At 57.1% G+C, this 27117-nt stretch overlaps 1 protein-coding gene across 2 annotated transcripts; it reads left to right on the forward strand.

The window, feature by feature from the left end:
- Positions 1-3526: 3526 nt before the first annotated feature.
- On the forward strand, positions 3527-26322 carry TMEM200B (transmembrane protein 200B). 2 transcript variants are annotated; one of them, XM_062014518.1, is made up of 2 exons: positions 3527-3564; positions 24711-26322. In XM_062014518.1, the coding sequence occupies exon 2, from the start codon at positions 24734-24736 to the stop codon at positions 25880-25882; it is 1149 nt and encodes a 382-aa protein (XP_061870502.1). In that variant the 5' UTR covers positions 3527-3564; positions 24711-24733; the 3' UTR covers positions 25883-26322. The 2 variants fall into 2 exon arrangements, with proteins under 2 accessions (XP_061870502.1, XP_061870501.1); XM_062014517.1 differs by lacking the exon at positions 3527-3564 and adding an exon at positions 17218-17339 and having other exon boundaries at positions 24711-26316.
- The last annotated feature ends 795 nt before the right edge of the window (positions 26323-27117 follow it).

Here is a 27117-nt window from a genome sequence, read left to right on the forward strand (position 1 = left end):
CAAGTAATGCACTTGCTTTGCTATTTGTTGGCTTCATGTGTCACTTCCCCTAATATTTTCTTACATCCTTGCCACCAAGTACAGCCTCAGCTTATTAATTGTCCCACGACACTTTCTCCTCTCTCCATTATTCTTCAGCCAGACACTGGTAATGTAAGCAAGATATATTTCTTTCTCCCTTTTGGAGACAGATACATTTGCTACTGGAATGCTTCCAGCAGTCTCACAGAGAAATGCCCTGAAGCTTTGTGTGAGGAGAGTGTTTGTGCCACAGCCCAAGAGGTTTGAGCACAGGGGCTCTGGAATCCCCCCAACAAACCCTTTCACCCCCCCAGCTTGACCCGTCCCTATCCCTTCAGTCTCATGGGTGTTGTGTTTGCAGTGAGGTTTGTCCTCCAAAAACAAGGTTGTGGTTTCACCAGAGTCAACTTAACATCCCTGTGTTATCATCAGTGGTGCTTCCTTTTTTGGGCCAGAAAGTGGCTTTTTGCAGCAATGCTGATTGGAAAGCATTTCCACCTGCAGGTCTCCCTTTGTGCTCAGGGCTTCAGCTCTCTCAAGTCACCCAAGTGCTGAAAAACCACCCAAAAACTTTGTTTCAAACCAGATCCCAGAGTGGTGGGAGCTGGAAGGGCCCTGCAGAGCTGCTCCAGCCCCAACCCCTGCTACAGCAGGTTCCCCTGGCTCAGGGGCACAGGAACGTGTCCTGATGGGGTTGGAAACCTCCTGAGAAGGAGCCTCCACACCCTCCCTGGGCAGCCTGGGCCAGGGCTCCCTCCCCTCAGCACCAAAGGACTTTCTCCTCATGCTCAAATGGAGGGAAAAGGTGGTTCCCACAGTTGGGGTTGTGGCTGTGCCTGGATCCAGCAGCTCTGGGGCTCGATGTTGTTTCACACACCCTCCTAACAGTGGAATGAAGTTTTCGCTGGGCTCAGGGACCCGAGGCACGCAGCTCTGGGCTTTGTTATCCCTGGCAGCTGTGGTATGTCTCTGGGACCACACAGCTACTCAATGAGTCTCTCTAAGATGGTTTTTGCAACGCCTTGAACTCGTCTCTCTTATGGATGGACTTGGAAAAGACCAGAGAAGAGGCTGGACTGTCAGTTTCCCTTTTCCCGAGCACGCCTCTGCTGCTCTTTGGTTTCAATGAAAAGCTTCTCAAGCACCTTCATTTCAGACAAAACACAACAGTTGTAATGTTGATTTTTGGGGTTTTTTTTCCCCATGAAAGGGATGTTTTTTTCTGTGCTGGAGCACCACACACTGAAGGAGGAATTACCCTCATTATTCTGCAGAGCTCACTAGCACCTTCTTCACTTTTCTCCCGGGGTTGTGTTTCCTCTCTCTGGGCCTGCCTGTGGGATTTCCCTGCCTGCTCAGCTCTGCAGCCTCCTGAAGCTCCTTCCCCACCAGTCAATGCTTCATGTGATCAGTTAATTGTTCTGCTCTCCCATGATCAGTTCTCTCTCTGACACTCCCTGACAGGAGGCTGCAGGGAGCTGGGGTCAGTCTCTGCTCCCAAGTGACAGGACAAGAGAAAAGGGCTTCAAGTTTCCCCAGGGGAGGTTGAGGTTGGAGCTGAGGCAGAACTGTTTCCCTGAGAGGGGTGTCAGCCCCTGTGCCAGGCTGCCCAGGGAGCTGGGGGAGTGCCCAGCCCTGGAGGGATCCCAAAGCCGTGGAGCTGAGGTGCTGAGGGCTGTGGGTCAGTGCTGGGCTGGGCAGGGTGAGGGCAGGGCTGGGACTGCAGCAGCTTCAGGGGCTTTAACAACAGAATGGATTCTGATACCAGCAGCCAGGATGGGGTGATTCCAAAGTGGGAATACCACAGCACTTGGAGGACAAAGACTCCTCTGTTGACACAGGATGAACAACACTGATGGGCTGCATTGCTCATGGTGCTGCAGCATCCTTGCAGCAATTCTCCAGCCAAGGTGGCTGTGGGAATGCTTTCCCAAGGGATGAGGAGATCCCTTTCTCACCCTCCATCAAGAGATTTTCTGGGTCTTTCTCCCTGCTTTCTCCATTTCCCCAGGGTTTTGCAAAGCTCTGTGCTGAGTGACCCATTTGGAAGGAAACTGCTCTGACCAACCCATAAACCAGGCAGTAGAGAAAGGAATCCTTTACACTGCTGAGAAACAAAGCATCCTTGGCTTTGGATGAAAACATAGTTGTGTTCACTGGTACCTGTTTCAGAGTGGGTTGGAGGCGAGGGGAGGGTTTAATACAGGCAGTTTCTCTCATAAAGTGTGTATGTGAGGACTTGAAGCAAGCAGGGCACGAAGCTGACTCTTGGTTTTTCACTATTGCACAGAGTTGTCCCCACAACAGAGCTGCTGAAGCTTTTCTCTTGCCCTGGAGCCAGTGCTTGTTTACCTCCATTTACAATCCACTGCCATGAAACCCCCAGAGTCATGCAGGGGGAGCACAGGGCTGGATGTGAACACACGAGGTAGCAAAGTTACCTGGGTCCACTTGTGATAACCAGGAGCACAACATGCTCAGAAAGCCTCCAGAAAACCCAATACCCACCCCAGCTGGAGGCTGTTGGCACAGGTCACCCCTCAGGTTCTCAGTCCTGGAGCTGTGTTTAACACCTGTGTGTAGCTGTGAGATGACAGAGCTTCTGCCCTGCTGCTCCCTATGAGCTCTGTCACCTAGGGCAGATGAAGGTGATGCTGCTCTGTGAGCCTCATCCATGGGGAGAGTGGGGAATGGGTGGAAGTCGTGTCCTGGTATGTTTGCAGAGGAATGTGATGGAGTAAAGTGAATTCTCAGTGTGTTGTTTCATCTTCCAGAGCCTTCAGCCAGAGCAGTAGCAAGTGCATCCCTTTCAGAAGACATGTCTGGTTAAGATCATCTACTCCTTCCTCTGCAACAAGATTTAAATACAGGAGACCTCTCTTTCAAAGAGGCAGCTTTGTTTAGCAGTAAAAATGATTAATTACTGGAAGGGGTAAAGAAAACAAAGTGTTGTGTTGATTGCCCAGGGTCAGACCTGCTGTGGCAGAGACACGCTGCGAGTCACGGATGCTTTTACCTCTTCACACTCCTCTCTGGGGCAGGATCCAAACACCTTTGGATCACAAGGGACCATCATTTGTTGCTCTTGCCCAATTTCAAGGCAGAACATCATCCAGATGGGTGTAGGCCCATCTGCCAGCAGCTACAACACGGAGCATCAACTGCTCAGCTCGAGGGCAAGCGAGGACAAGAGCTCCAGGCTGAGCCCGTCTCTGCCGCACGCGAGTGCTGCCTGCTCTCATCCCTTCTCCCTGGGCACACGAAGGGGCAAGAAGATGGGACAGGATTGATGTGATGTGGTGTGGTCCAGAGATACACAGGGCAGTGTCAAAAGGATGATTTGTTCCAGCTGGCATCAGCTGAACGTCTCGTCTGAAGCATCTCGGCTCCCGCCCTGGTCGAGGGAGAAGCGAGCAGCATCTGTGGAAGTGGCTGAATCCCCCTTCTCCTACACAGCTGGTTTGGGAGCAGATGTGTGGAAAACACTGACTTTTCCCCCCTTAACTCTTGGGCTTGCCCATAGGATGGCAGAGGTCAGAGGTGGTGAGATGCACGGGATGCTGCCGCCGGTATTGATTGCACGGGCTGTTGTAGCAACGCAGCAGGGTTTGGCTCTTCTCTCTCCTCTTTCCTCACGCCTGCCTGAGCAGGCTCTGAGCCTGATTAACCCAGAAAGGGCTCTTGCAGTGTTCAGCAAAGGCTGCATAACTTTAGGAAAGCATCAACTGGGAAATAGCAGCCAGAGAAGAGGTTTTGCTGATGCGAGTGCCTGGTTTTTGGAGCTGCCTCTGAGCTCTTTCCTCCCAGAGCAAGAGGGTCGAGCAGTTCCCTGCTGCTCAGGCAGCTCAGTGGGAAGCCATGGGTGGGAAATTCAGTAGTTGCTTGGGAGATCATGAAATAGTCCCAAAAGAATGAGCAGCACCCCCAGCCCCTGATACCCCTGCAGGAGCTCAGCTCCAGCACAACTCACAAAGTCACCACTCGAGCCCCTTGGCAGAGTGTTCAGTATGTTCCTGCCCATTAGAGCCCCCTGTGTGATTGCTCCAGTGTCTGTGAGCAGGGATTAGGGTGAAACACTCTCAAAACTGGCTCTTTTGTCCCAAGTTTTCATCTCAGGAGATCAGATCCTCCCCACCATGGTGTCAAAAATCATTGCTCACTGGGTGATGCCTTTCCCCTGCCCTGCTGAGACCCATTTTGTAGCATTTTGATGCCAAAGGAGCATTTGTAGCATTTTTTGATGCCACTGTTGCCTTGGGAGGACTCCAGGCTTTGTGAGCCTCTCCTTTTGCCTCTCTCCAGAAAACCATCCCAGATTTCAGATCATTTCTAGGAAGATTAAGCAGCACATAGAGGAAAAGAGCACTGACAGCTGGGTTCCCTCTCAGTATTGGGATCATTTCTTCCCAGGAATTGCTTCTCCCTAGGCAAATGCTGAGGCTGGGCTGGTTAATTAATTCCTACATTCTTCTAGTGCAAGTGTGGATCTACATAAATTCCCAACAATAATCTCTAGAAGCACTTCTGTAAGGAGCAGAGCTTTGTCAGGTCTCTCATGGTACACATTTCCCACCTTCCCTTTGCACCTGCACATCTCCTCTCCTCTCCTTTGCCTTTTTTCACCCTATTTTCAGCTCTAACCTTTGCTTCTTGCTGCCTGTGTCTGGTTTGGGATCTCCAGCCAAATACCCCGTGGCAAGGGGAATGGGAATGGAATGGGTTGGGTGGCTCAGACTCTGTGGGTGGCTCTGCCACCACTGAGCTCTGTCAAACCTCCATCCTCCATGGATGGATAGATGGGTAGATGCTGCTTTTGTTTCTCCACTGTGGCCCCTAGAGATGTCCTAACAACTAAACTCAACTCCTTGACAGGTTGCAGCTAATAATCACACCTAAATGTGCCTGCAAATGTAATCAGTGGTAAAGGCAGGGATGTCATCACGCCGGGGAAGAGAAGAGGTGCCATTTAGCAGCTCTAGAAAAGGCTGCAAAGAATCATCTTTCTTCAGACTCTCAGTCCCTGGGGAGCAGTAGCACATGCAATATTCAGTGGGACATGGGAAGCAACACAGAAAGAGCCTGGAATACCTCCAGGAAAAAAGTAATACACCACTGATGGAGATAATGAAGCTGAATTGGATCAGAGACCTGGAGAGCTTCCTCTGCCAGCCACCACACCTTGAGACCTGCAGTGACTCCCCTCCAGCTCGTGCTTGCAGCAAAGAAACCCAACATGCTGGTGTTTGGGGCAGTTCTCAAGCCCTAAAACCCTTTGCAGGGAGCAGGGGAGGCTGGAGGGGAGCAGGAGTGTGGGGCAGCCCGTGCATGTTGCCACGCTGCTGGCCAGAGGAGCCTGCTGCAGCCCTCATCTCATGATGGGATTTTCCATAACAGCATGGACATAATTGCTGCAGGGTTTTCCATTAGCCAGCCTGTCATTGAAAACTTGCTGGGGGAAAGAGTGTCAGGTTCCCTAAATGAAAGTCATCCTTGTGCTCCCCCAAAACCCTCCCCCTGCTTTCTGGTTGTTCCTGCTCGCTCCATCCTGGGGCTGTTTGCTGGTGTCTCCTCCCTTGCTCAGCCCTTCAATGGCCATGAAACATCTTTAGTCCTGAACCCAGTGTGGTTTCAGCCTCTCCAGAGGGAGGTTCTCATGGTGTTGCCTTTGTGCTGATGGGCCATGAGCACCCCTGGGCTGGTGCTGGTGGTTATGGGTCTGTACAGGTGTGGCTGGGCTGGGCTGAGTTGTACAAGGTTTGGTGACTTCCAGGTAAAACTCATCAGCAAAACAAGGCAACTGGTGCTGTTTCACCTGAATTTCCAGCTGTCCATGCAGCCTCCTTCACCTCTGCCCCATGCAGTGAGGCACTTAGAGAGGAGAGAGGAAAACTCTCCTGGTGCCAAGAAACTCCAGGCAAGGGCTTTGAAGCTTCCTGAGGTCCAGGGGCAAGGAGCAACGTCCCACAGTGGAACAGGTTGGGCTGTTGTAATTGCCTCTGCTTGTAAAGTGACTGCACCCCCTCTGCATCCAAACCTGTCCCAGCTGAGCAGGAGCTCACAGCCACTGCTCCCAGGCTCTGGAGAAGCAGCTTCTGGATGTTTCACCCCAAGAACCAAAGCACACAGGAGCAGGGAAGGGCTGAGCAAGAGATCATAAAATCACAGAATCATTTGGGTTGTTAAAGCCCTTGAAACTGCTGCAGTCCCAGCCCTCCCCTCACCCTGCCCAGCCCAGCACTGACCCACAGCCTCAGCACCTCAGCTCCAGGGCTTTGGGATCCCTCCAGGGCTGGGCACTGCCCCAGCTCCCTGGGCAGCCTGGCACAGGGGCTGACACCCCTCTCAGGGAAACAGTTCTGCCTCAGCTCCAGCCTCAACCTCCCCTGGGGCAACTTGAGCCTCTTTCCTCTTGTCCTGTCACTTGGGAGCAGAGCCTGACCCCCAGCTCCCTGCAGCCTCCTGTCAGGGAGTGTCAGAGAGTGCTGCTGTCTGCCCTCAGCCTCCTCTTCTCCAGGCTCAACACCCCCATTCCCTCAGCCCCTCCCCAGCACCCTTGTGCTCCAGCCCCTTCCCCAGCCATATGGAACACCATGCCAGGGGTGTTGGGCTGGCAGGAGCAGGCAGAGCCTCAACCTCATGGTTGAAGCTGCAAAATGTTACTAGTGGGCACCTTTTCTGTGGAGTGATGCAGCCCAGACCCAGGCAGAGCTGCTTCTCCTCACAAACCTTCTCCTGAGCCACAGGAACGCTCTGGGTGCTGAACCTGTGTCCCAGGGAGGTTTAAACCATCTCCCTCTGCTGACCAGAGGAGCCTGGAGAAGGGGAGGGGAGATCTTCTAGCTGAGGATGCAATTAGGTCACACATCTCAGCTGCTAACCAGGGTGAGGGGGCTGCCCTGAACCCCACAAACTGCAGAGCTGAGTGGTTTGGCTGAGGCTGGAAAGGATGATGCTGCAGACATGGGGGGGGTTTATTTAACCCCCAGACAAGCACTGTTCCACTCACTTCTGAAGGATCTGTGTCAGGGCTGAGCTTTCAGGTGGAAGTTCATAAGCTGCCCTGCAAGAAGTGTCTGGAGAGGCACCAACTCCTGATGTCCAGAGACACTGGGAGGCTGAGGCTGGCATGTGAGGAGAGCTAGAGCAGGGGGGGCTCACTGTGAAGGTGATGAAGTAGAGCAGGGCTCATCCATCACACTGGGTTGTTTTTCTTCTTTCTTATTTTAAAGTGCAAATGCATTTGCTGCTACAATTCTGGCTTTAGTCTTTGCAGTCTTCAGCAAGGAGATAGTCTGGGGTTACAGGCTCGCTGCTGGAGGGTGTTTGCCACTTTGGTGGCCTAAAACCCCATATTTCTGGATCATTTCTCACCCTTGTCTCAGCAGCACTGTGATGGAGTGGGAGTGAAGAGAGCTGGGGCTGCAGGGGCACAGCCTGGCCCTGCCAGTGCAATGGGCTCACGGATGCTGCAGAGCATCAGCGCCATGGCAGAGGCCCCACCTCCACATCTTGCCCTGTATCCAGAGCCATGAGCACCTCTGCACACCTGCACAGAGACCTCACAGATCTGAGAGCATCCTGCTCTGTCCCTGAGCTCCCTGCCTGTCCCCAGAGCCCTCTTTACCTGGGTGGGCTCCAGCTGTCGCTTCCATTTCTCTGGGCTGCATTAAGTGGCTGGCAGGTCACATTATTCTTTAAGTGTGTGTAGTTCTTCTCCAATTCATCTTCTTCCTAGTCAGGCACAGCAATTCCCACGGGCTGGCAGTGGTGAAATCCTGCAGCATCCCAGGGACCAGCCAGTGGACACTGCTGGGGGATGCTGAAACTCCCACCTCCTGCTTTTTCCTGGTAGCTTGGGGGAAACCTGATTACAGCTTCAGCATTTGGGTTTGTATCCCATCAGCTGTGGATCTGCCTGGGTTTATCTAGGAAACAGCACTGGAACTGGCTGCCAAGGGAGCTGGGGGGGTCTCCACCCCTGCAGATATTTAAAAGACACATTGCTGAGGGCTGTGGGTCAGTGCTGGGCTGGGCAGGGTGAGGGGAGGGCTGGGGCTGCAGCAGCTTCAAGGGCTTTAACAACCCAAATGGTTCTGTGATTGAAGGTATATACCTGTTGCTAACAGGTGTTTCAACTGAGGCCAAAGTACAGTCCCTCATTTCAGAGCTGGGGTAGGGAAATGCAGTTAGAAGCTCTCCAGTCTGCCAAGAAGAATTAAACAAGTGCATTTCTTGGCCAGGGCAGGTCCATTGCTGGTGAGCACCAGGAGATCTGGGGTGATGGATGACACGAATGGTGATGTGAGCTGCACTGGGACTTGTGGAGTAAAGCACTGCAGTGTGCAGGAGAGCAGCAGGCTGGGGGAGGGAATGGAAACTGGGATTTTTATATCCCAGGACCTGTAGGGTATGAGCAAAGCTGAGCTGGGACGTGCTCTGGGTGCTGCCCAGGAGCCGCAGCTCATCGTTCTGCATCCCCTCACACTCTGTCCCCTGTTGATCCTGCTGCCACGTTGTGTTCCACATCCAGCCCCCTCACAGCCCGACCAGGACCCTCCCCAGCACCAGCCCAGGGAGGGGGAGATGCCTCCAGCTTTTCTGCAAGGCAGGAGAAGACATCAAAGGCACCAACCCCTTAACTGACCGTGTCCTGCCTCAGCCCCTCTCCCTCCCTCTGCCCAGTTTGCATCATGGAAAATGATGTCCATGGGCCTGCAGCCTGAGCTGCTGCCTCTGCTCCACACAGCCCTTGCCTGGGGCTGGCTGAGACAACCACAAGTTCATCCTCTATCCAGGGAGGGGGCATTTTTTCCTCTCCCTCCCCAGATGCTGCATCTCTTCCCCTCTCCTGGAACAATTATAGCTGCTGAGGAACCACCAAGGGAAAGAAAACCTCTGTGTTTTCCTGCTTCCTCCTTATCCACCAGCCAGAACCAATTAAACCTGCACAAGCTCAGCTCTTCCCCTGCTTCCCTTTTAATTTCAGCCCCCTTGGTTAGAGGAGACATGATAAAATGCAAGATTAAATGCCTAATACATAGGATTTGGGATTACTGAGGCCAGGCTGGGCAGCTGGAGGCAGGAGGATGTGTGTGGCTGAAGGGAGGTTTGAACTGGTGATGCCTCCCTGTGTCTGCTCTCCCATCTGTGGCATGGAAAGGACAGAGCAAGTGTGAAACCCCACACACAGATCCAGGCCAGAGGGGTTCAGAAACCAAAGGAGTGGCCTTGGGAGGGGGTTTGTGCATGGGGCTGGAGGGGTGAGGTCCAAAATCCCACCCCACAGCAGCAGGATGGGGGTCCTCAGGGCCACATCTCTAGGGTTTGAACAGCCTCTGTCATAAACCAGCTGTACACCTTGACACCCCCTCTGCCCCCTCTGGAGGCTTTCAGGCTTTGAGGGCTGGAAAGATGCTGCTGATTTATTCATGGCCACTTCCCACCCATTAGCTTTAATAGCTCTCATTGCTCCCTCTGTGGAGCCCACTCCATCTCCTCCTGACCTTTGCTGGGGAGGCTGAGCACAGTGAGATGCTGGAGCCCAAAGAATTCCCTGCCAATGACTGCTGTTTATCCTCAGCACCTGACCTTTCCAACAGAGGAGAAGGATGCCAGCAAGTGACCCCTCTCTGCTGCTTCTTCCTCTTGATCTTCTCACTCAAGAGAAGAATTTGTGAAGATGGAATTGTGCAGAGCTGCTCTGCCATCCTCCCAGCTGCCCTGTGCCCTCAGCAGGTCACATACAGGCTCTGCTCTGCTTTGCTTTGGGTGGAAACATGTCCCTTGAGTGAAGCCCAGCCTCATGTAAACCATTGATGAGGCCACCACATCTCATCTCACTGAGCAGCCAGGCTGTCCCCAGAACCTCCCCAGGGAAGGCAAGAATCACACTGAGTCTGAGAGAAACCTCCACATCTGAGCTGGTCAGAGCTCCCCAAAAGATGCTGTTAAGGAGCTGAGTGCTCCTGCCCTTCAGTCCCCTCTCAGCTTCAAACTCATCACTCTGGCCCTACCCCTCCACCCCACATCCCTTCAGTTTCACCACCATCACCTTTTGGCATGCCCAGGCTGCAGCTCCAGCCCCACTGCTGGGCTGGTGTCCCCAGGGACTGGGACACAGGGATTCAGGGGGCTCTAGGGCTGAAATCCCTGCTGAGACCCCTGGGAGTGTTGCAGTGAGATGTGTGGGAGTGTTTCACAGCCTCCCAAGCCCAAGGAAGTGAGAGATGCTCTTTGTGCAGACTCTGTGCCTGTGAAGCCATGTGGGTGGGGGGATCTGAATCTGTTGAGGAAAGGACTGCAGAGGATGGGCTTGAAGACAGGGATGAAGCCAAATGTCCCCAGTCAAGAAAGCTTTGTGTCTGAGCTTCAGGTAGAGCTCATCTCCTTTTCCAGAGGATCTTGGCCAAGTCATAGAATCACAGAATCATTTGGGTTGTTAAAGCCCTTGAAGCTGCTGCAGTCCCAGCCCTGCCCTCACCCTGCCCAGCCCAGCACTGACCCACAGCCCTCAGCACCTCAGCTCCACGGCTTTGGGATCCCTCCAGGGCTGGGCACTGCCCCAGCTCCCTGGGCAGCCTGGCACAGGGGCTCACACCCCTCTCAGGGAAACAGTTCTGCCTCAGCTCCAACCTCAACCTCCCCTGGGGAAACTCCAGCCCCTTTTCTCTTGTCCTGTCACTTGGGAGCAGAGCCTGACCCCCAGCTCCCTGCAGCCTCCTGTCAGGGAGTGTCAGAGAGTGCTGCTGGCTGCCCTCAGCCTCCTCTTCTCCAGGCTCAACACCCCCATTCCCTCAGCCCCTCCCCAGCCCCTTGTGCTCCAGCCCCTTCCCCAGCTCTGTGCCCGGCTCTGGCCACGCTGCAGCCCCTCAGTGTCCCTGTGGCAGTGAGTGCACAGCCCTGGAGCTGCAGCCTCCCCAGGGCCCAGCACAGGGGACAATCCCTGCCCTGCTCCTGCTGCCACCCCACTGCTGAGCCCAGCCAGGATGCCCCTGGCTCCTGTTCAGCCAGTCTCCCTCCTTCCTGCTCCCTGGGAGGTTGTGTGAAGCAGAGATGGAGATAAATGCAATAACATTTGAGAGATGCTGAGCTGCAGCTGATGGGACAAGGAGCAGATAAATGTGTTAGTGCTGAGCCACTGCCCCAGCACCCCCTGCTCCTGCCTGAGCTGCTGTAAGGGGCCCTGCCAGGCCAGCAAAGGCTGTGCCCATTGCAGTGGGGCATTTTTAATGCTTTTTTTGGAAGCCACTACTCCTTTAGAGACTTGGTGGCAGAACTGGAGCATTCTCTGGGGAGCTGGTGCACAGACACCATTTATTGAGCAAATATTGGTGAGGGCACATCTCTGCTTAGGGGATATTCAGTGTGTTTAGGCAATGCAGGGCTCAGTTACATGAATTGGCAATAACCCATTTAGTGTCCTGATGGGTGGTGTGTCCTCAGTGTGCTCCAGAGGCAGGTGAGGGGATGCTTTTTGTCTCATCACCCAAAGATCTGAGCTTTGTGGTTGTCCTTGTGTGATGGAGGGGAGATGCTCATTTTCTGCATCAGGAAAAGGGGTTTGGGAAGGGGATACTTGGCAGAGGAAGGCTCCATGTGCCACTGGAGGGAACAAGCAGAGAGTCCCTCCATCAGGAAGGAAGATGTTAATGAAGGCCCACTGCTAATGAGGCTGTGATTTAATGAGGGAGGGGGCTAACAAGGGACAGGAGATGTGGAGGGGTTGAGAACCTGGACCCCAGCCTGGGACAGGTATTGGGGTGAGCAGGAGATGATGCTTTCCTGGGCTGTTCCTTCCCTTGGGAGCACTGGTGCCTCCAGGGCTTCTGCAGCTGCAGCATCATCCATCCATCACCTTTGTTAGCAGCCAATGACCCACTTCCCCATTTCCCCTCATTCAGTGGCCTCATCAATCCAGTGTAACAGCCTCTGAAAACCACGTTTCCCTCTGTCTAGGTTAAAACTCGATCCCAATGGTTTCACTGGATCCCCTGGAGTTTCTGCTGCTGGGTGAGGCACCCCAAAGCCCCCTCACCTCTCCCCCAAACCTCTGGAGCCTTCCTGAGCTGCTGGCAGTGAGAGCCCATCCTGCCCCAGGTCCTGCCCTGCCCCTGCCAGCTCCAGCAAAGCAGGAGAGGGCTAAAAATACCATTTACCTCCCCCCATGAGCCAGGTGGAGCTGGAAATGTTATGGCTCATTTTGAAATGAAAAGGCAATCTCAGAATATTGCCTTTCTGTGAAATATCCCATCCCAGCCCTAGCTGAAGCACTTCACTCCAGCTTTTATTCCTGTGACTCTGACATTAGCAAGCACTAATGCTTAGTAATTTAGAACATAACTGAGATGACAAACCAAAACATTGTGATGCAGGAAGCTCTCTGAAATCTGAGGAAGAGCTGGAAGGGTGAGGATTTTGGTGCAATTTGGGGATAATCCTTCCTAGACAGTCCCCTCTCCTCATCAGGAGTCAGAGCTCGATCCCTGGTGTGGCCAAGTGAAGGAAGCAATGGGCAGAGGCAGCTACTCCAGAGCAAAAAGCCCACCACACCACAAATCTTCTCCTGAACACTTCTGGCTGCTCAGAGTGAGGGTGCTGGTCCCCAGGCCAAGCCATCTGCCAAGGTGATGGGTGCATACACGATGGGAGTGAGCCCCTTTCCTCGAGCTCTCCATTCCCCTCATAACAAAGTTCCTCTGCTTTATTCTGTGTTCTGCTCTCAAGAGGCACTGGGTGGACTGAAATCCAGCTTCAGTGCACATTTCCTCTCCCAGCTCCTGCTAAAGCTGCATTGTCAGAGCTGGAAATGCTGTGGGCAAGTGGCTTCTGGCTAGTGCTGGGCCCAGGTCTGTAGCATCTTGCTCCCCATTCCTCCTCCTCCTCCTTGTGAGTGGCTGCTGGAGCATCAGGAATGTAAATGCAGCAGACAGTGTTATCTTCCTAAATATTTTCTGTCAAGCACAGAATATGTTTCTCTGGACTTTCAGTTGCACAAAACTTCCCAGAGCTGCATTTTGGCCTGAAGTTCTCAGCTTTGTGTTCCCTTCAGCTGGAAAGAAATGTCTCTTTTTTGGTTGTTTGTAGGGATGGAACAATTCTTTCCAAGGAGCTCTGCAAGCCCTGAGCTTGGTCAGCCAAGGAGGAATTGCTTTACATGGCAGTGGAGGAGAGATCCTGTAAATCAGATCCCACTTTGTCTCCTCTACAAGGAGCGGTGGGTAGAGAACAAAATAGAGCATCAACTGTGCAGCGTGGTGTGGGCAATGCAGGGGAAAGTGTGCACACACAGGTTTATAAAGCACTGGGAAGAGACATTTGACTTGGAGCACTGGAAGTGAATTGCATCACAGAATCATAGAGGATGGTGGGGGTTGGAAGGGACCTTTAGAGCTCATCCAGAACAACCCTCCTGACAAAGCAGGTTCATCTAGATCAGGTCACACAGGAACGTGTCCAGGTGGGTCTTGAAGACCTCCAAGGAAGGAGCCTCCACACCCTCCCTGGGCAGCCTGTTCCAGATTGAAACTCAGCTTGGAAATGTTCCAGATTGAAGCTGTTCCTGACTGCAGCTCAGTCCTTTGGTGAAGTTGCCTAATTCAGCTGAATCTGTGGAAATCGAGAGGTTTCCTCTGCGTGGGGCCGGCTGACGCCGCCACGGCTCCAGTCTCCTCAGCCTTTCCAGGCCCTGCTTGAAACCCCAGAGATAATTACTTGGGGTTCTTTTTGCCAGGGACATAAAGATAATGAGTCCACACTTAGAGGACGTGATTAATGCCACGTCTGTTTGTGTTTACAGTCGCTTGGCTTCCCACCCAGCCGGGGCCACCTCGGAAGCTGCCGCTGCGGCTCCTTCCAGGCCTGACACCAAGAAATCTCTCTGAAAGGGACTTTGGGGAGATGCTGGCTCATCCTCCTGCTCCTAATGCTTTGCCTAAATCTCCTTCCCTTCCTGCCTTGGCTTGGCTGGATGGGATGGGGTTTTTTTCCCCCCTTCTCTCTGCAGTGATGTGTGAATACTGGGGGAGCTGCTGCAGCATCTCCTGTTGATGAAAAGCACCAGGGAGGGGATGGAGGGCTGACTCCTCGGCCACAGTGCTGCCAGTCACACAATGGCCTGTCTCTTCCCAGCATGAGTGTGTGACCACGGGCTGAGGACACAGCAGGGAGCAAAAGCCATCAGGAGGCTTTTCTTTTCAACCTCCTCAGCTGACTTGGTGATGGGAACAGACCACAGCTCTGCTCTGTGCCTCGGTTTCCCCAAGGCTATGGAAGGAAGGGGAATGTCTGCTTCAGACCTTGGATTTCTTCACAGCTGCAGCAGGGCTGATCCCTCCAGCCCCATCCCATCCCCACTGCTCCAATTCCCCCTTCCCCAGGGCAGCCTTGCAGCCCAGCCCCTGCAGGTTCCTCGGCCAGAAGGGACCCTGCTAGGGAGAAACCTCACAGCTAAACCCTGCCTGCTGCCTAAAATACCTCTCTGGGTGGTGACCTTGCTTTGGCAGGCAGTGTTCCCCTCCCCATCACCTCCAGCACAGGTTGGCAGCTGCCTCTGCCAGCTCAGAGCTGTTGCAGAGGCTCCTCTCTCCCCTCCCTGCTCGTGGGGAGGACTCTGCAGCCACGGGAGCCGCTGCCAAATCCCGCTCCAACAGCTGTATGTTCTCCAGCGTGAGTCATCCCCACCCCGAGCTTTCAGCCTCTCCATAACAACATTCCTTCTCTCTGATCTCAGATCCTGGCTGTGATCACTTGCTGTTTAGTTCTCCTTCCTTCAGCCACATGGTTCCTCCTGTCCAGGCTCAGGCCTCAGCCAAGGCAGCAGAAAGCTGAGGAGGCTTTACCAGGGCCACCAGAGCTTGAAACAAGGCAGATTTAGATCCTCTCCCTCCCCCAAAGTCAGGAGGAGTTGCCCAGTTACCCTGAGATTCATTTTCTCTCTCTCTCTGAAGAGATGTCCATTCTTTCTTGTGTTGTTTTTTGTTGTTCCTCCCCATTCAAGATGTGTCTGGAAGGGCAACCACTGCCCACCCTCTCCCAGAGCATCAGGGGAAGTCCTCTGAGCCTTTGGTCCTGCCCTTCTCCTGTCCTGCCACCAGCTCTGCACCCACAGCCTTAACCCCTCACCTTCCCCCTGTGCTCAGCACTCAAGAACCTCCAGAGCCCAAACCCCTTCGTCTCTCTCCCTGCTGTTACTTTTGTCCCCTACAGATTCTTCTCTCCTCTTCCCCTCTCTGTGCCTCTGGATGATCCCACAGGCATCAGCCACATCCATCTTCCCAGCCCTGAGCTGGGTGCCACAGGAAGGGTGGAAGAACCAGGCTGAGCTCTTCCTCCTCTGCAGGGAGTGTGTCCCCTGCACAGGCCAGATCTAACCCCTGGAGCCCTGCAGGCAGCTGCCCTCTCCCCTGCGCTGCCTCCAGCATCTTTTATCACATGAATGGTGAACCCACGGGGAGACCAACCCACTGCAGCTCGAAAACTGCCTTTGAGCAGGTTCCTGTGTGGAGATGAGTGTGATAACCCTCTGCCAGCTCCATGCTGCCACCTCCCCTCCCCCAAAGCACTGACCCTCACTCCTGCAGCCGCTGGCGCTGAGCTCTGGCCGCTTCCCCCCGCGGCTCGTTGCCCGGCTCCTCCTGGCACAGGTACAGCCTCTGAATAGAAATCAAATGTTGCTCAAAAGCATTCATTTCTTCTGGATCATGAAGTGCCCAGATGGGCTCCAGTGGTAGCAAAGGAAAACCTTGACCATGTCACTTGAGTGGTGTGAAAAGCCAAAGTCCAATGCCGTTCCTCCCCGGGCGGTTGGGTTTGTCAGCTTGCCCAGGTGGCCTCACACCCACAGCCATAACCCCTCACCTTCCCCCTGTGCTCAGCACTCAAGAACCTCCAAAGCTCCCCAAAACACTGTTTTAAGGGAGCCTGCCACGGGGCTGGGGGAAGGTGAGCCCGTGCAGCATCTCCACAGTGTAACTCAGCCATGGGGGTTTTACTTCTCCTGACTCACTGGATGATGCTCCCCTGCCAGAGCTGACACCCAGCCCCTCATTCCTGAGCTTCAGCCCTAAAACCCTTTTTCTGGGCTCTCTGTCACAGAGCTGACAACTGGATCCTGCATCTGCTTAGGGCCCAGGAGGTGTCACTGACAAAGCCCCACAGGGAATCACAGAGAGGTGTTTTGTGGGGGCCTGGGGAGAGCAGGGATCTGTCAGGATGCTCTGTGAGTTCCCAAGCCCAGCACACTGTTAACTACAGGCTGACAAACAGCCTCTCTGCCTGCAGAACATCAGTGGCTCCGGGGTGGAACGAGGCCAAATCTCCTCAGCTCTTCCCTGTGTGTTGTGTCGTGGTGTTGGTGTGTGGATGTGCTGGTGAGAGCACGATCAGGTGTTTCAGTGCTTTGTGAAGTGCCAGCGCTCATTACAGCCCCGGGACGGTGCTCAGTGCCCCGTGGGGATGGGGGTGTGGGGATGGGGATGTGAGGATGAGGATGGAGGGACGGGGATGTGAGGATGGGTTAGGGAGATGCAGATCCTTGAGGCTGACAGCGAGATCTGTGTGTGTCTCTCTGGCAAGTTCAAAGGAAGAAAAGCGATCCTCTGTCTCCCCGGAGCACAAAGTGCTTCTGGCTGCCGGAGCCGCCTCGGGGTACGGCCGGTGCCCCATCCGCTGCCCCCGCCGGTGCCCGCACAGCCCGGCCGGGATCGGTGGGTGCACGGTAAGCCGGGGCGGTGCTGAGCTGGGTGGGGAGGGACACGGGGGTCTCTGGGTTCAGCATCCCCGCAGGTAGTGGCAGGTCCCATCCTGCACCGGGGGATGCCGGCACCGGTGTCCCCGCCGGGCGAAGCAGTGAGAGGGACCGGAGAGGGGCGGAGGGACGCGCACAGTGTGTGTCCCGCCCCGTCCCGTCCCGCCCCGTCCCGTCCCGTCCCCGCCGCAGGGCAACCCCCGCAAAGCGATCGCGACTTTCCCACGGCCGGGCAGCGCTGCGGATCGCAGCCCGAGGGGGACGGGCGAGGAGAGCCCGCGCTGTGCCGTCCCGTCCCGCGTGTCCGTGTCCCCGCCGCCCCGCACCGCCTCCCCGCGCTCCGCCCCCCCGCGGGGCCGCGGCCGGGGCCGACGGGGCGGGACCCGGGGCCGGGCGGAACCCGCCGCCCCCCCGCCCCGCACCGCCCCGCACACAGACGTCCCGGCGGCGGCGAGCGGCGAACCGGCGGCTCCGCGGCTCCATGGCCACGGCCGCGGCGGAGGAGCCCAGCGCCCGCCGCCCCCGGGGCACCGGCCCCGGCCCCGGCGGGAGGCGAACGGCGCGGCGGCGGCCGGTGAGTGCGGGATGGGGGGGAGGGGAAGGGAGGGGAGGGGTGTTCCCACGCGGACACATGCACACGGCATCAATCCAGCCCGGGCACACCGACCCCGCGGCGGGATGCGCGGCGGGTACCCACCGAGACACCGCACGGCCACGCAGCACACACGCGCAGACGGCCCCGCACACGCGTGTGCGCCCCCACGCGCGGCCACGCAGCCCCTCGGCACGGCGGCTGTTCCCCGCGGCTCCGGGCAGGGGGGTGGCCAGAGGGTCGCTCACGCTGCTCGTCCCCACGCAGGATTTGCCGCGGACACCGGAGAGGGGAGAAGGGGCTGGGAATTAGCTGCTGGAGTTTGGGGTCGGGAGGGTCTTTGGGCACAGGGGCTCTGCTTTGCCCTCCCTGGATGGGGGCAGTGGCTGCAGCCCCCCAGCTCCCACCCGGGTGGGTTTTGATCCCTGCTCACTAAATGGGGTAGATGAGGCTTCTGCAGGGTGAAGGGTGAGGAGATGGGAGGTTTAACATGCTGGAGACAAAAGTAATCCCAGCTGGGAATAGGGCTGGGAACTTTACTGTTGGCAGGCAGAGCGGGATGTGGGTCCCTGGGGTGGCAGGAGATGGGTTGATGTGTTTGGACCCGCTGGGTGACTTGGGCCGTGCCTGGGAGCAGGGAGCACTTGGCAGCCCCCCGAGTCCCTCCCTCTCCCCCTCCATGCTGGCAGGGATGTTTCAAAGGAGCAGCAGGGAAGGTGCCAAATTCAGAAAGAGTTTGGTCCTAATTCCCTGGAAATCCCAACCTATGGATTTCCTTTTCCCTTGGCCAGGAGGGTTTGTAAGGTGCTTGGCTGCAGCTCCCGTGCCTGGGAGCCCTTCCTTCCACCCTGCACCGCTTCCCAGAGGCAGGAATTCTCCCAGGAAATCCCCTGGAGCTCCCCACTCCTCCTCATCCTCCTCCAAGCAAGCAAAAAGCTGCTGTTACAACCCCACTCCTTGGTTAAATTTAGCTGCCTGCATTATCTCCAATTCGGATTTATTAATTATTTGCATCTGGTTCGGATCAAATAATACAAAAGAAGAAGTTGAGCAATGCAGATGTCCTGATTTTGGCATCAGCTCTGAGGAGAGACATCAGATTCATTCTATTGTCTCCTTAAAACAATGGCCCAGCAGCAGCAGTGGGGATCCCAATCCCTTTGGCAGGGGTCTGGCAGGAGCTGGGCAGCACCCACCATGTGCAATCCCCTCCTGAGGGGTGGCTGAGGCTCATTTTGCAGCCATAGAGATTAGTCTAATTAGCAGAGCAAATCTGGGTAAGGCAAAGCTCTTGTAATTAGTAATCAGTTGGATGTTTCCACACACTTTTTCTTTGCCTGAGGGGTAGAGAGGAGTTTAGTGCATGGCCCCATTCTGGGAGCAGGGAGGGCTGTGGAGCAAAGAGAAAGGAGCTGGAGCTGTTGGTGGCACTGATGGCCAGGCTGGAGCCATGGGCTGAGGGCAATGGGATGAGGTTTAACAAGGGCAAGTGCTGGGTCCTGTCCCTGGGCCACCCCAAGGCCAGGCAGCTCCAGGCTGGGGCAGAGGGGCTGGAAACTGCTGCAGGGAAAGGGCCTGGGGGGGTTGGTGCCAGGGGCTGAACAGGAGCCAGCAGCGTGCCCAGGGGGGCAAGAAGGCCAAGGGCAGCCTGGCTGGGCTCAGCAGTGGGGTGGCAGCAGGAGCAGGGCAGGGATTGTCCCCTGTGCTGGGCCCTGGGGAGGCTGCAGCTCCAGGGCTGTGTCAGTGCTGGGCCCCTCACTCACTGCCACAGGGACACTGAGGGGCTGCAGCGTGGCCAGAGCCGGGCACAGAGCTGGGGAAGGGGCTGGAGCACAAGGGGCTGGGGAGGGGCTGAGGGAATGGGGGTGTTGGGGCTGGAGAAGAGGAGGCTGAGGGCAGCCAGCAGCACTCTCTGACACTCCCTGACAGGAGGCTGCAGGGAGCTGAGGTCAGACTCTGCTCCCAAGTGACCGAACAAGAGGAAAGGGGCTGGAGTTTCCCCAGGAGAGGTTTAGATTGGAGCTGAGGCAGAACTGTTTCCCTGAGAGGGGTGTCAGCCCCTGTGCCAGGCTGCCCAGGGAGCTGGGGGAGTGCCCAGCCCTGGAGGGATCCCAAAGCCCTGGAGCTGAGGTGCTGAGGGCTGTGGGTCAGTGCTGGGCTGGGCAGGGTGAGGGCAGGGCTGGCACTGCAGCAGCTTCAAGGGCTTTCCCAACCAAAGTATTGTGTGATTCTGTGATTCTTCCCACTCCTGGGCATTGCTGCATCTCACTGGAACCTGAAAAGGACTGGGAAGGGACAGAGCTTCCCATACCCCAAGCCCAGCACTGCATTTCTCACAGCCCAGTGCTCTGGGTCACATTCTGAGTGACACTGGTGTCCATGTGGCTCTTGGCTTTGGTCTGAGCTGTGTGAACTGAGGTCAGGAAGCCAAGAAATTGCTTCTCCTCAGCTTGGCCAGGTCTGGAGGTGATGTCTCCATCAGTGAGCACGTAGTGGAGGGGGCTGTGTGTCACCATTTCATCCATCCCATCCTTGGCCTGGGGAAACCGAGATCTCAGCTGCTGCAGAAGCGAGGGATGTTTCAGACTCATGAGCCATCCTGGGTGACAGAGGCTAAATTGTCACAGCTGGAGGCTTCTGTGCTGCAGGAAAGGTGGGAACACATCACAAGCCCAGTTAAAACCAGGCATGAGGCCCCCAGCCTGGGAGGAGAAGGTGGTTCCTGCTGGGAAGGGGGATAATCCTTCCCACCTTGTGATAATCAGCGTTACTGGGTTGGTGTGGAAGCTTCTGGGAGGGAAATTAATTAATTGTGATTGATTAACAAGTGTTCCCAGCCAAAGCTGAAGCAGGAGGAACAGATTTTGTCCCTGCATTGGGAACAGGCTCGTGCTGGGGTCAGGGCAGGGAGGGTTTTATCCCTCAGGAGGCTTCACAGCGTCAGCCTGGGAGGTGCTGGTGGGTTCTGGTGATGGTTCTGGGATGGTGACGGGGTTTTCTTCTGCTGGGAGAGACCCAGAAAGATGCCCAGCAGCTTCTGATCTTCCTCCTTCACTCTGGACACCTTTCATGAGTAGCCAAGGGTGGAAAATCCAAAGTGAACTGAGAAGAACAGGGAAGGAGGAGGCAGCACAGAGGTGAGGACGTGGGGCCTCGACCCCTTCAAGCACCGTGTGACCCCCCCCCTGCCCCAGCCCAGGGGTGGCCTTGGAGGTTGGGCTGGAAAAGGGAGATATTTTTAAGCATCACATCTCAGCACAGACTGTCACTCCATCCTCTGTGCCTGCCCTGGGGCCGGGGGGAGTCAGGGAGGGCTCCTGCAGTGCAGCTCAGCACGTCCATGTACCCGTAAGGTCTTGGCTGCCTGAGTCCTCCCCTCCCTACAGAGTGGGGGGAGGTTGGGGGAGCTCAGCTTTGACTTCACAGGCTCCCTCAGGGTTTTGGATGAGGTGGAAGGGGCTGTGCTTTGATGCTTTGAAGGTCTCACCCATCACTGCAGCCTTTAAATGCTGTGGGCTTTGCTGGCTGATGGGACAATGGATGTCAGAAGCAGTGTGTTCCCCAAACCAGGGGAGCAGCTTTAGAGCCTCTCATTTAGGGAAAGAAAAGGAAAAAGGAGGTGTTTTGTGTCTGCCAGGTGTTTCTTGAGTGTTGGTTACAACTCCTGGGTACCAGCCCCTGGAGGGATGCTCTGTGTGATGCACAGAGGGACTCCCAGGTCAGGATGCTGTGTGCAGGATGGGCCTGTGCCCTGGGGAGCAGGACAGCGAGGGGCACCCCAGGGAGCTGCTGGGCTCAGTCCCTGCTGCTGTGTGCAGCCTGTTCCACAGGGAAACCCTTCCCAGGGGTGAGCCAAGCGTGCTCCTGGAAAGAGAACTGGCACAGGGCACAGATCAGGAGGGGCTCATGGTGCTACCCGTTGCCATCCAGGGTTTCTGCAGCTTCCTGAGCCAGCTGCCCACTGCCTGGCAGCTCCCTGGCACAGTCCAAGGCTGGCACAGCCCTGGGTGACACTGCCCAATGCCAACACAACCCCTCATCCCTTCATCTGGAGGGAGATTCAGAGTCCAAATCTGCTTTTTGGTAGCCTCTGGTGTGCTGCACATTCAAACTGGTCATGGCAGGGGCAGAGCATCCCTGGGGCAACTGAGGCATGAGGGGAGGACCAGGCTGGAAGAGGGACTCTTCCCAAACTCCACTCCCCCCAGCCCAGCTCTGCTGCTCTCAAGCTGCTTCAGGATTTAGTGTCAAGTTTTAGGAGCATCCATCAGCAGAGGTGTGAGCAGGGGATTGGGGTGGCTGAGGATTGGGGTGGCAGAGGATTGAGGTGGGAGTGTGGAGCCACCAATGTTCCCTCATGATGAAGGGGATTAGAGAAATGTTTGTGTTTATTTCCATGCCAGGCTGCTCGTGGGGATTGAAGCTGAACCCTGAAGCTGGCAGCAGAGCAGCCCCTCGTCTCATTCCCACTCTGTCCCCTCTCCCCACCACAAATCCAAAGCTCAACACCATGGAAGTGTCAAGTCCCAGTGACCCACAAGTGGCTCTGGGCTGGAGCAGGCTGGGGAGGTGGGCTCAGAGGGGTCTCCAAGGGCCCTTGAGCTGAGCCCTGTGTGGCAGCACAGCCCTGACACAGGGCTGATGTGTTGCAGGGCTGATGTGTTGCAGGGCTGATGTGTTGCAGGGCTGATGTGTTGCAGGGCTGGGCTTTAAACAATTGGGGTGGGATTCTTCCTTTTTAAAAGAGCTTATATAACCTTAGGGATTCTATTAATAAAAATAATGGTTTTGAACTCTGGGAACAACCATCCCCAGTGATGAGCAATTAAATGCTGTGACTTGGGAGAGCAGGCAGCCAGGAGGCAGTGGGGACAGCCAGGGAGAGGACTGGGGGGGGATTCCCTGCCTTGAGGCAGGTTGTTGTCCATCCCTCCTGTCCTGTGTCCCTATCCCTGTGCCCAGGATGAGGAAGGGAGCAGGGAATGGGGGCTGGGTCTGTGTGCCCTGTGCTGGGCACTGGGGAGGCTGCAGCTCCAGGGCTGTGTCAGTGCTGGGCCCCTCACTCACTGCCACAGGGACACTGAGGGGCTGCAGCGTGGCCAGAGCCGGGCACAGAGCTGGGGAAGGGGCTGGAGCACAAGGGGCTGGGGAGGGGCTGAGGGAATGGGGGTGTTGAGCCTGGAGAAGAGGAGGCTGAGGGCAGACAGCAGCACTCTCTGACAGTCTCTGACAGGAGGCTACAGGGAGCTGGGGTCAGGCTTTGCTCCCAAGTAAGGTTTAGGACAAGAGGAAACAGCTTCAAGTTTCCCCAGGGGAGGTTGATGTTGGAGCTGAGGCAGAACTGTTTCCCTGAGAGGGGTGTGAGCCCCTGTGCCAGGCTGCCCAGGGAGCTGGGGGAGTGCCCAGCCCTGGAGGGATCCCAAAGCCCTGGAGCTGAGGTGCTGAGGGCTGTGGGTCAGTGCTGGGCTGGGCAGGGTGAGGGCAGGGCTGGGACTGCAGCAGCTTCAGGGGCTTTAACAACCAAAACAGAACAACACAGAGCTGGGTTTGCCTCGGGGAGATGGGTCCATTTGTACCCAAATGGTACTCAGGAGCCTTTGCTCTGCTCTTGCAGTTTGGAGGCTTTTGCTTTCTTTAACCCCTGAGTAGCCAGTGTGGCATTTTGTTATAAAATGAAGAGAGACTGAATGTAAGGTGCCAATTACAGCTGAGACACAACCTAAACCTGGCTATTTGGGATCTGTCTAAGTGCCCTTTTTTTCCCCCCCTCTAATGCCAAAACATTTCCAAACCCCTTTTTCTATTTGAGGGTGAACACTGTTGAGTTTCTTGTCTCCCCCTTTGCAATGACAATCTCCCCCTTCCACAGCAGGCTTGAACACCCCTCCCAGCAGTGAGCTGAGGGGTTGGCTGCTTGTTTGGGACTCAAGGTTCGGGGTTTTTTTCCCTTTAAATCATCCTTTTTCAGATAGTCACAGCTTGAGAGCCTTGTGCCAGGAACACACTGTCATCCTCAGACTCATATCTTTAATTCCTTCCCTCTGATGCTAATAACACCTTAAGATGATTAAGACTGGAAGAAAAAAAACCCCTTTGTATCTTGTTTTCCTGCCATGGGTGATGCCAGTTGTTGGCTCTCAGAGCTTCATTCACCTCAGGGAGTAAAACTAGAGCTGTCACTCCTCTCCTCCTGTCAGGGCTTTGGGGGGTCTGGCTTTGGGTTGCTGAGTATTGATCTCATCAGGCTGTTGGAACGTTGTTCTTTTGCAATCCAAGATGCAGCAGTGTGGTGAGTCCCTCCCACAGCATCCCTTGGCATCCCACTGGCCACATGTCCCCAGGCCCCGTGTGGGAACAGCCCGGGCAGCGTTCCCAGGCTGGCAGTGCCAGGACACACCGTCCTGCCTGGGCTGTACAGCCCCAGCCTGCTGCCAAGCATGGCTGGGCACACAGCAGCAGGGACACAGGTTCCTGTCAGCGTGGGGATACTGGGGAGGAACAACCCCAGCACCAGGACAGGCTGAGGGTGACCTGCTGGAGAGCAGCTCTGGGACAGAGACCTGGGAGTGCTGGGTGATAACAAACTGACCATGAGCAGTAAGGTGCCCTCGTGGGCAAGAAGCCAATGGCAGCCTGGGGGCAGCAAGAAGAGTGTGGGCAGCAGGTTGAGGGACCTCTCCTCTGCCCTGGTGAAGTCTCATCTGGAGTCCTGTGGCCAGTTCTGGGCTCCCCAGCTCCAGAGGGACAGGGAACTGCTGGAGAGAGGCCAGTGCAGGGCCACCAAGATGCTGAGGGGATGGAACATGTGTGTGAGGAGGAAAGGCTGCAGCCCTGGGGCTGTTCAGCCTGGAGAAGAGAAGCCTGAGCTCAGGGGCACCTCAGCAACACTGATCAGCACCTAAAGGGTGGGTGTCAGGAGGATGAGGTGACACTTTGTTGTGTGGTGGCCAGTGACAGGACAAGGGGGAACAGGCACAGGCTGGAACACAACAAGTGCCACTGAAACAGGAGGAGCAAGTCCTTTGGTGCTGAGGTGAGGGAGCCCTGTGCCAGGCTGCCCAGGGAGCTGGGGGAGTGCCCAGCCCTGGAGGGATCCCAAAGCCGTGGAGCTGAGGTGCTGAGGGCTGTGAGTCAGTGCTGGGCTGGGCAGGGTGAGGGCAGGGCTGGCACTGCAGCAGCTTCAGGGGCTTTAACAACCCAAATGATTCTGTGATTCTATGCTCCCTGTGTCCCTCTGGTCCCTCCCCACACCCTCACCATCCCCCTGCTCTCAACGCCCCAGTGATCCCCCCCCGGCCACAGTACCCCCAGTGCTGCCTCCTCACCTCTCTTTTCCTCCTCCTCCCCCCGCAGGAGCATCGGCCGAGCTGTAGAGGATGACGGCCAAGAGCCCCGAAGCCAACGGGCCGCTGCGGGAGGCGGAGGGGGCGCCCCCGAAGGCTCCGGTGCCCCCCGTCCCGTCCCGGCGCCGCGGCCGCCGTCTGCGGCGCAAAGCCCCGGCCGAGGCTCAGCCCAGGGGCCGGCTCCGGATGCGCTCGCCCTCGGGAGCCTTCGTGGTGCTGGGAGTCTCGGTGGTGCTGGTGGGCATGACCATCGCCGTGGCGGGCTACTGGCCCCACCGGGCGGCCGGGGCCGGGGCGAGGAATGGCAGCAGCTCGGCGGACGTGAGGAGGGAGGTGGCAGCCGGGCGCCACGTGCCCCACGGAGAGAAGCTGAAGCTGATCGGCCCGGTCATCATGGGCGTCGGGCTCTTCATCTTCATCTGCGCCAACACCATGCTGTACGAGAACAGGGACATGGAGACCCGCAGGCTGATGCAGAAGGGGCTGTTCCCCCTGGCGGCGGCTGGCCCCGAGGGGACGGGCCCCCAGGACGGGCAGTGCCAGCGCGGGGACAGCCAGCCCGTCCCCACGGAGAGCGTGGAGGGCTGCTACCAGGTGGATCTCTCCCATCGGCCCAGCCCCGACCCCGGCAGCAAATGGTCCGACTGCTACGGCCCCAACAGGCTCCAGCCCGCGGCGGCGTCTGCCGGCGCCTCGCTGCTCAGCCTCCCGTGCCGCGCCGGAGCCGGGGCCCTGCTGTCCTCGGCCGTCGGGGCCTCGATGCCGCCCGTCATCAAACTCAACAACCGCCCGCTGGATGCGGCGGCGGCCCGGGGAGCTGCCGGGAGGGCAGAGGGGGTGCCCAGCGAGCCCTCCCCCGGAGCACTGCAGCTCTGCCCCGGGCAGGACCGAGGCGGCGGCCACGTCGCCATCAACATGGACGGCGGCCGCCCCGGCGCGGAGCCGCGCACGCCGGGCCACTCCAGATCGCTGGACCTCGGCAGGCCGGGGCTGCTGCTGCCGGCCCCCGTCAAGAACAGGAGCTGGCCCCGGCTGGACCACGGCAGCCTGGTGGGTTACAGCAAACTGGGAAGTGGCGGCGAGTCCTCGGCCCGGCTGCTGGAGCCCAGCGGGGCCTCGAGCCGGGCCGAGCCCCGGCCCTGCTCCTGGGCCGTGGGGACGCAGCGGGGAGCACGGCTCTGAGCTCCCCCGGCAGCCTGCTGACCTCGCGGCTCCTCAGCCTGCTCCCCGGCACCAGCAGCGGCTCCTGGGGGCTGGTGGGTTTTGGGGATGCCAAGCACAGGGGCTGAGAGCACACCCGGGGCGCTTTGTCCTCTCCTGGCCGCCGCTCAGCCCTTCCCTTGGCCTTACAAACCCCTTCTCCCCATGGCTTTCCCAGAGGAGCCCTCTCTGAGACCCCACACAAACTGTGGGGTGGGAATGTGGGGTGGGCAAAGCCCCCCTGGTCCCCCCACAGCACTTTATGACAGCAGGGTTGGGGTGGGGGGTGGTTTTTGGGGGAGTGGTGGCCCCTTACCCAGCCTCAACCCCGATGGGGCTATTAAACGTTATCTCCATGCCACTGCTGCTTTTGCCTGTGAGATGCTTGGGGGGAGTCTCTGAGCCTGTGCTGCCCTCACCCAGGCTGAGCTGCAGAATGAGGATGCTCTGTGTCTGCTGAATGGCTGCAGGATAAGGTGAGAAACTCAAGCTTTGGTGGTTTGGGGTTTTGTTTTGATGGAGTAAGGCTGCAAAAGGTGCCTTGGGGAGCTGTGAGATGAAAGTGGTGCTGGGGAGGCTGCAGCTCCAGGGCTGTGCTCAGGAAGGGGGCTTGGGGGGGGATTCCCTGCCTTGAGGCAGGTTGTTGTCCATCCCTCCTGTCCTGTGTCCCTATCCCTGTGCCCAGGATGAGGAAGGGAGCAGGGAATGGGGGCTGGGTCTGTATGCCCTGTGCTGGGCCCTGGCGAGGCTGCAGCTCCAGGGCTGTGTCAGTGCTGGGCCCCTCACTCACTGCCACAGGGACACTGAGGGGCTGCAGCGTGGCCAGAGTCGGGCACAGAGCTGGGGAAGGGGCTGGAGCACAAGGGGCTGGGGAAGGGCTGAGGGAATGGGGGTGCTGAGCCTGGAGAAGAGGAGGCTGAGGGCAGCCAGGAGCCCTCTCTGACACTCCCTGACAGGAGGCTGCAGGGAGCTGGGGGTCAGGCTCTGCTCCCCAGTAATGAATGACAGGATGAGGAAAGGGGCTCAATTTGCCCCAGAGGAGGTTGAGGTTGGAGCTGAGGCAGAACTGTTTCCCTGAGAGGGGTGTCAGCCCCTGTGCCAGGCTGCCCAGGGAGCTGGGGGAGTGCCCAGCCCTGGAGGGATCCCAAAGCCCTGGAGCTGAGGTGCTGAGGGCTGTGGGTCAGTGCTGGGCTGGGCAGGGTGAGGGCAGGGCTGGG

Source organism: Colius striatus, chromosome 24, assembly GCF_028858725.1.
Source record: "Colius striatus isolate bColStr4 chromosome 24, bColStr4.1.hap1, whole genome shotgun sequence".
Classification (NCBI taxonomy): domain Eukaryota; kingdom Metazoa; phylum Chordata; class Aves; order Coliiformes; family Coliidae; genus Colius; species Colius striatus.

Excerpts from the sequence above, each read along its gene's own strand:
- TMEM200B (XM_062014518.1), top strand. The coding sequence starts at position 24,734 with ATGACGGCCAAGAGCCCCGAAGCCAACGGGCCGCTGCGGGAGGCGGAG.